Below are 8,374 nucleotides of genomic sequence, written 5' to 3'. Positions count from 1 at the left end.
ATCCCAGACCTCCAGCTCAATTGAACATTCTGAAATGATAGAAGCAGAAGTAACAAGACAGATGCATGAATATTTAGAAAAAAACAAAACAAATGTTAATTACACAATGAAAGAGATGAGGACCATGATAAAGGATATAGCTAATGAAGATACAGTTGGTTCAGAAAAAAAAAATACAAGAGCTTAGTAAAGTTATAGAAGCCATGAATACCCAACATAAGAAACAACTGGATTTCATAATAGATTCACGCATATACCCAAGATATTATCAATTCTATTGGAAGTATAGACAGCAGAATCAAACAATGTGAAAATAGAATGTCAGACCAAGAATATAGTGTTTCAGCTAGAAATGATTGAATAAAAGATTTCTTTAAAATGCCAAGGAACAATGAGAAATCAATCAACCATTGCTAGATGATGAAAAGAATAACATTATATTAATTGGAATCAATGAAAAATCAGAAGATAGCACAAAGGACATGGCAAACACATTCACAAAAGTAATGGCAGAAAGCTTTACAAGCATAGAAAAAGAATTTGACACACATAGAAATGAGGCATGTAGAATTCCAATTAGCAACAATCAGAAAAAATTTATAGTAAGGCATATATTATCAGGATTACAGGAATTCAATACAAGAACAGTTATTACAGAAAAGAAACCACCTATAAATGAAACCCACCAGACTCACAGAAGACTCTTCAACACAAAATCTTAAGCTAAGGAGGGATTTTAGGGATTTTCAATCCCTGAAAGGAAACAACCTTCAGTTTTAATGTACCTTGAAATATTACCTTTTAAAATTGATAGGGATACTTCTCTGACAAAAAAAACACCTGAATAAATACATTACCACTAAGCCAACACTGAAAAAAGCTCTAAAAGATATTCTAGAAAAAGACAATGAAAACAACAACTCTAAGAATCCCAATAGAATGACTCCACTAGGCAATACAAGCAATTAAATAGAAGAGTAATAATGAGAATGAACAAAATGAAAATATGTCAACATGTTGACAAGGATAAGCCAGTACCTACTAATTATAATCATCAATGTCAATGGTTTCAATTTACCAATTAGAAGAAACAGAATGGCAGAATGGATCAAGAAACAATATCTGCACATAACAAACACATTTAACTCAAAGAAACTCATAGAGTGAAAGTAAAAGGATGGAACACAAAAAAATCATACAACAGGAAGCTGGAAAAATGCAGCGGGTAGTTAAGGTGTTTGCAGACAAAGTGGATTTATGTGTTTGTTAAAGGGTCAATCCAAGAAGAAGAGATAGCTATCATAAACATATATGAATCAAATACAAGCACACAAAACTATATTAAACAAAAACCAATGGATAAGAAAAAGCAAATAAACACTAACACAATTATAATGGAGTTCCTTAGTACTCTACTGTTACAAATACACAGATCAACCAACCAACCAAACAACAAAAAAACTCCACGTTTGCCACTGAGCAGATCAGACTTTGCTTCCTTGTGCACCTTGCTCGGTTTCCTTGTGACCATGTCTGAGAAACCCGATATGGCTTAGATGAAGAAATTCAGTAAGTCGAAATTGAAGAAGACAGAAACACAAGAGAAAAATCCTCTGCCTTCAACAGAAACAACTGAACAAGAGAAGTAAATGGGCAAATCCTAATGAGGTATGCCCTGCTGATATGCACTGTACATTCCACAAGCATTGCATTCTTATTTTGCTACTTTTAGCTGTTTAACTTTTTAAGATACAAAGAGGTTGGATCAAGTTTAAATGACTATGCTGCCCCTTTCACATCTGAACTACTGACAACGAAGACCTCACCTTCCCCCACCATCAGCCTGTGTGGCTGGCAGGGAAGGAGAAGAGCTTGCAGGTTGGTGGAGGAAGAAGCTGGCTGGTAGGATGGTGAAATCTAGAATGAAATTCAAGCTGGTCCAAGGTGTCTTGCAGACTGTAAAATGAAGTTTAATCAGAGTGCCATTTTTTTTGGTTCAAATAATTTTAATTATTGGAATGAACAAATTTTAAAATATGCAAACAAATAGTTTTAAAATGTGAAAAAATGACAAAAAGCAATAAATATAAGAATTGAATGAAATCTTTGAACAAATGAGCTTAGTAGATAGCTACAGAGTGTTCCATCTATCAGTAATAATACACATAGTCTTCTGAGTCGCACACAGGACTTTCTCCAAAATACACCACACACTAACTCATGGAATATGCTTGAGTAAACGCAAGTCATTAAAATTATTCCATGCATATTATCAGATCATGGTACAATGAAATTGAAAATAAATGGCAAAAGAATCAACAAAAACTACATAAACATACAGAACTTAAATAATACCCTCCTGAACAAACCAACAGGTCTCAGATGAAATTAAAGAAGATATTAGAAAGTTTCTACACTTAAGTAATAATGCCACTACAACATATTGAAATTTATAAGATGAAAGAAGCAGTCGTATGAAGGATATTATACCAGTGAACTTCTACCTCATAAAAATAGAGCATGATTATACCAAAAATTTAATTTTGACTTGTACTATTTTAGAAAAAAAGAGCACGTTAAACCCAAAGCTTGTATAAGGCATAAAATTACAAGCATCAAAGCAGAAATTAAGCCAACTGAGACCAGACCAAGAAAACAATTCAAAGAATAAATAAATCAAAGAGTTGGTTCTGTGAAAGATTAAGCAAAATAGACAAACCCCTAGACAATCTTGCTTAAAAGGAGGAAAGAGAAAATGGAAATCCATTCAATTAGGAATGAAAAAGGTGAAATCACAACAGATCTTGTAGAAGTTCAAAAGATCACTAGTGTGTTAGTTGATACATTGTGTCAACTTGGCTGAATCAGCTCAGGCAGTTCTCAGCTTGGGGGCCTAGCCCTGCAGGTGGGTAGGGCCCAGGAATTGAGAAAGGCTTTCTGGCACCCTGCCCAACTTCTTACCACCCTACCCCGCTTTGAAGAAGTCCCAGTCTTTTGAAGGAGCTTGATCTTTGCAGCCACACCATTTGGAAGAGCTCCTGTATTTGCCGTGGAACACCAGTCTTGGCAGTCAGTGAAGAAGGAAGAGAGAGGCTTGATGGATGCCACAGCTGCTGCTCCTCCTCTGCTCTTCATTGTTTTCTGCTGTATGAACTGCCATTGTTTGCCTTGGAGCCAGAGGAATATGGACTGAACCCTCCAGTAACTGTGAGCTAAATAAACTTGTCCTTCCTTCATTTGGGGTGTAGGGTATTTAAAAAGTAACTAAGACAACTAGTAGCTATTTTGATGACCTATATTTGAATAAGCTAGAAAGTTTAGAAGAAGTACAAAGAGTCCTAAGCACACATGAATTAGCAAAGCAGAAACAGGAAGATATAAAAATTCCAAATATTTCAATATCAATTAATGAAATTAAAGAAATCATTTTAAAAATTATCAATAAAAGAAGGCTTAGGTCTTGATGAATTTCTTGCTGAATTCTCCAAGAGCTTTAGAAAAAATCAAATGCCCGTATTCCTCAAAATCTTTAATGAAATTTAAAAGGAATCAGTACACCCTCAGTTACTCCTAGAAGCAAGAGTTTTCTGGATACTAAAACTAGAAAAGGACTTAACTGAAAAAGAGATCTATAGGCCAATCTGTTTAATGAACACAGATGCAAAAATCTTCAATAAGAAACTGGCATAAAGAATGCAGTAAATCATTAAAAGATTAAACATCATACCCAACTAGGATTCACCCAAGAATGCCGGGATTATTTGACATAAATAAATAAATAAATGAAACAGAATTAAGGACATAAACCTTATGATCATCTCAATAAAAACAGAATAAGCATTTGACAAATTTCAAGACCCATTCATGATAAAAAAAGAATAAACCCTACAGAAAATCTCAATGTGATAGAAGCAATTTATGACAAACCAACATCTTGCTAGATGGTAAGAAATAGAAATCTTTAACTTTAAAATAGAAATAAGACAAGAACACTCACTATCACCACTCCTGTTCAATATAGTTCTAGAAACACTAGCTAGAGCTATTGAACATTAGAAAGCAATAAAATAAATATGGATAGGGAAGGAAGAATTAAATTATCATTATATACAGATAACATGATCCTCTACAGAGAAGACCCTAAAACCTTCAACAAACAACTCCTTGAATTAAGAACCAAATTTAGTAGCATAGCAAGATACAAAGTCAACACTCAAAAATTAATAGGATTCCCGTACATGAATACAAACTCACTGAGACAGAAATTAGGGGAAACAACCCCTTTCACAATAGCATCAAGAAAAACGAAACACTTCAGAGTGAATCTAATGAAGGAAGTGAAAGACCTTCACATTGAAAACTACAATACTATAAAAAAGCTTAAAAAAATAGAAAGATATTTCCTGTTCTTGGATAGGCAGAACCAATAGATTGAAAAATGACCATATTTTCAAAAGGATTATACATATTTAACGTAATCCTAATCAAAATATTGATAACATACTTCACAGAACTAGAGAAAACAATCATAAAATTCATATGGCCATAAAAATCCAGGGGAGTAAAAGCAATTTTTGGCAACAAGGTGAAGGCACCCCAGTGCATCACACTATCCAACTTGATGTTGTGATATTGCATCACAACCTCCAACTTGAAATCATACCATAAAACTACAATGATTTTTTTTAAGTATGATACTGTTAAAAAAAAAAGTAAATAAATAAATAAACAACCCAAAGAACAAACGTGGAACAGAAGACACAGAAGCAACTCCAAGCACACTCAGCTACCTTTTATTTGACAAAAAGGTCAAACACCTTCACTAGAAGAGAGACAGCTTCTAATTAACATATGGTTCTGGGAAAACTGGCTTTCTACATACCAAAGATTGAACCTGGACCCATATCTCTTACCACATAAAAGAACTAAAATCAAAATGGATCAAAAATCTAAATATAAAAATAGAAACAATTTATTTCACTTAAGAGTATGTTCTCTAGTTGCACCCGTTTACTGACAAAAGACTCAAATTTATCCTGTTTTATAGCTGAATAATACTCTATTGTATAAAAATACCACATCCTCTTTATTCATTCTTCAGTTGATGGGCATCTGGGTTGTTTCCAGAATTTAGCTATAACAAATTGTGCTGCTATAATCATGGGTGCACGTATATCATTATGGTATGAGATTTTCAGTTCTTTTGGAAAAGTACCCGGGGGATAATTATTGACTTGAACGGGACCTCCAATTCTAGTTTTTGAATGAATCTCTACACTGATTTCCACAGTGGTTGTACCAGTCTGCACTCTTACTAACAGTGCAGAAGGGTTCCTTTTTCTCCACAGCCTCTCCAGCATTTGTTATTGGCTAACTTCTTGATGGTAACCATTATTTCTGGGGTGAGATGGAATCTCAGTGTTGTTTTAATTTGCATTTCTCAAATGACCAATGATGTTGAACCTTTTTTTCATATATTTATTTGCCATTTATATTTCTTCCTCTAAAAAGTATATATTCATTTCAGATGCTCATTTTTAGATTGGGTCTCCTTAGAACTTGAAAAAGAAAAATGGATTCTGAAGGGTCTCAGGGAAAAGGAGATGAACTTATTCAAAAAGAAAGAGTTACTGAGTTGAGGAGAAGGACAGGAGTGGGAGTAGAGGGAAGAGATTTATCTATGTATGTAACAGAATGGTTTGCACAACTTTTTTGTGCGTTTCTGCTGGTCTATGAATAAGAGCAGATAATATGTAATATGTTTTGTCTCCTTTTTTCAACTGTACTTTTTCTCTTCTTAATTTCTCATACATTTCTTTTTTCTTCATATAATTTTACATGCATATATCTGATAATATGAATAACTGATTGGAAGACAACACTATGTATTATAACAAATATTGTGAACTTCATATTACTTTAAGTGAAATTCTGTATCACTTGTAATTTTTTCTGTTTTATTTCTAATTTGTGCTCTATTAAAAAAAAGTAGTAATACAATCTGCTGGGAGATAAACTAGGTAAAATTATTGAAGACATAGGTGTAGGCGAAGACCTTCTGAACAAGACCCCAATCACACAGGAAATATTATAAAGAATCAACAACTGGGATCATATCAAATTAAAAGTTTTTGTTCAGTGAAAGAAACTACCAATAGATCAAAGAAAAATCTCATAGAATGGGAAAAACTTTTTACCAGCTGCTCTTCAAATGAGGTACTAATATGTGGATTATATATGGAATTTACCCTTCCCAATTCAAAGACACAATCCAAATATGGATATATAAATTGAATAGACACTTCCCAGATAAAGAAATACAAAGATCAAATATATGAAATCATGTGCAACACCACTTGTCATTCTAGAAATGCAAGTTAAAACAATGCTACAATTCCATCTCTTTTGAGAAAGAATGGCTATTACTAAGAAATCAACCAATAAGAAATATTGGGAAGGCTCTGGGGAGAAAAGCTTCTCCGTTTTTGGTTGGAATGCAAACCGTTATCTACACTATGGAGATCAGTCCAAAGAATCCTAAAAAAACTAAATCCAAAGTTTCCATTTGATTCAGCTATTTAGTTTCTATGAATCTTCTCAAGAGAGTTAAAAACATCATACCACAGTGATAAATGCATATCGATGATCATAGTAACACAGTTTATACTAGCTGACCCCTAGAGATAGTCCAAATGCTCATAAACAGATGAATGGATAAAGAAGATATGATGTTTGGACACAATTGAGTACTACTCTGACATAAAGGAAAAACTTTTATTTACTGTCATTTATAGGCAGTTGGATGCACCCCAAGAGCATATTTCTAAGTGAAATAATCAACACACACAAGTTTAAATGCACATTGTTATAGATATACAGCTACTTTCTCTTAATTCAATGAGAAGAAAGATTTGTACTAATAGTATTTGGGCAGGATAGCATGTCTGCATCTTGTACTATGAATAATCACTAAGAAGATAATAATATGCAATGTATTAATTATTGAAACTGTCCTATTAATCAGTTTTAAAACTGTCTCATTGCTGTTTCTCAATAAAATTAATAAAAAATACACATTGTTTCTCTTGTGTGAGAAACCCTAAGGATAAACAAGGAGCAAAATGGAGGATAGATACTAGGAATCAGGAAAAGTACATTCAAATGGGATGGGGAGCAAAAATGAGGAGAAGAGGGAAGAAAGGATGGGAAAAAGGATAAAAAAGAATGTAAGGGAAAAAATAGAAACAAAATTTCTTTAAATGGGAAGAAGAGTTGAGAGTGAGAGAACAGGAAAAAGAGAACAACTGAGATGTACTCTGTACAAGTACAAATTTCCTGTGATGAATGTGAGCACTGGGTCACAAATATGTACCAATAAAAATTTTTGAAGAAGGAGCCAAATGTGGTGGTGCATGCATGAATGTGGAAGATATTATGCTTAGTGAAATGAGTCAGCTACAGAGATACAAGTACTGCGAAATATTACCTGTAAGGGCAGTGTAAAAAAGTCAAATCCATAAAAATAAAGGGGAAAATGGTTGTTACAGAGGTTGCAAATTGGGGGAAGACATGTTAATCAAAGTACTTAAACTTTCAGTGACACTGCAGATATAAATTCAAAAGATCTACTACACATTATATTGAGTTCCGTTAATAACAATATTGTATATTTGAAATTTTCTAAGAGTGGATTTGAGGTGTTCTCATCAATAGGTGAGATAAAGCATATGTTCATTAGAACATTCCACAATGTATCCATGCACCAAATTTTTTTTATATTTGAAAATTTTATTGATAAACAGATAGCAATGAGATAGTTTCAAATCAAATCGGAAGTACAGTTTCGACAAATAACACACTGCATATATTCTTTTTAGTGATTAATTGCTGTACAAGATGCGGAATTAAGATACTATTTACAAACCCCATTAGAACAAATCATTCTATTCATTAAGAGAATGCAACTATATATCTATCCTAACCACTATGAATACACAGATACAAAATGGACATTCATCTGTATACCCTATTTTTTGGAAGTTCCGTTATTGAATATTATAGGTGTGTAAACTCAGCAAAATATTCTAAAAGAGTCCAGGAGACCATAATAGCATTGGGTCTTCTGTTTAACTGGCAATGTCAGAAATTATTGACCTGAGTCCCCCACAGCTCAACATAACAGCATGGCTATACTTCCTAAATTTTGTCTTCATACTTTTCTACTGGATGGTTAAGACCAAGGTAAAGCAGGACCTGCGCAACAAGAGTTGTAGCTTTTTAGTCTGAGAAGGTCAGTGAAATGCCCTCAGGATTTATCCTAGATCCTGTACCTCAGATTGTAGAACCTTTGTCAGTGCAGCCATGTGGATGAGTC

At 33.6% G+C, this 8,374-nt stretch overlaps 1 protein-coding gene across 1 annotated transcript; it reads left to right on the top strand.

Moving 5' to 3' along the window:
- Positions 1 to 1,556: 1,556 nt before the first annotated feature.
- Positions 1,557 to 1,649, top strand: LOC111817488 (thymosin beta-4-like). The gene has a single exon (XM_023718496.1). The coding sequence runs from the start codon at positions 1,557 to 1,559 to the stop codon at positions 1,647 to 1,649; it is 93 nt and encodes a 30-aa protein (XP_023574264.1).
- The last annotated feature ends 6,725 nt before the right edge of the window (positions 1,650 to 8,374 follow it).

The sequence above is a fragment of the Octodon degus genome, unplaced genomic scaffold (assembly GCF_000260255.1).
Source record: "Octodon degus isolate 3935 unplaced genomic scaffold, OctDeg1.0 scaffold00059, whole genome shotgun sequence".
Classification (NCBI taxonomy): domain Eukaryota; kingdom Metazoa; phylum Chordata; class Mammalia; order Rodentia; family Octodontidae; genus Octodon; species Octodon degus.
This window is presented reverse-complemented; position numbering and strand designations above follow the sequence as displayed.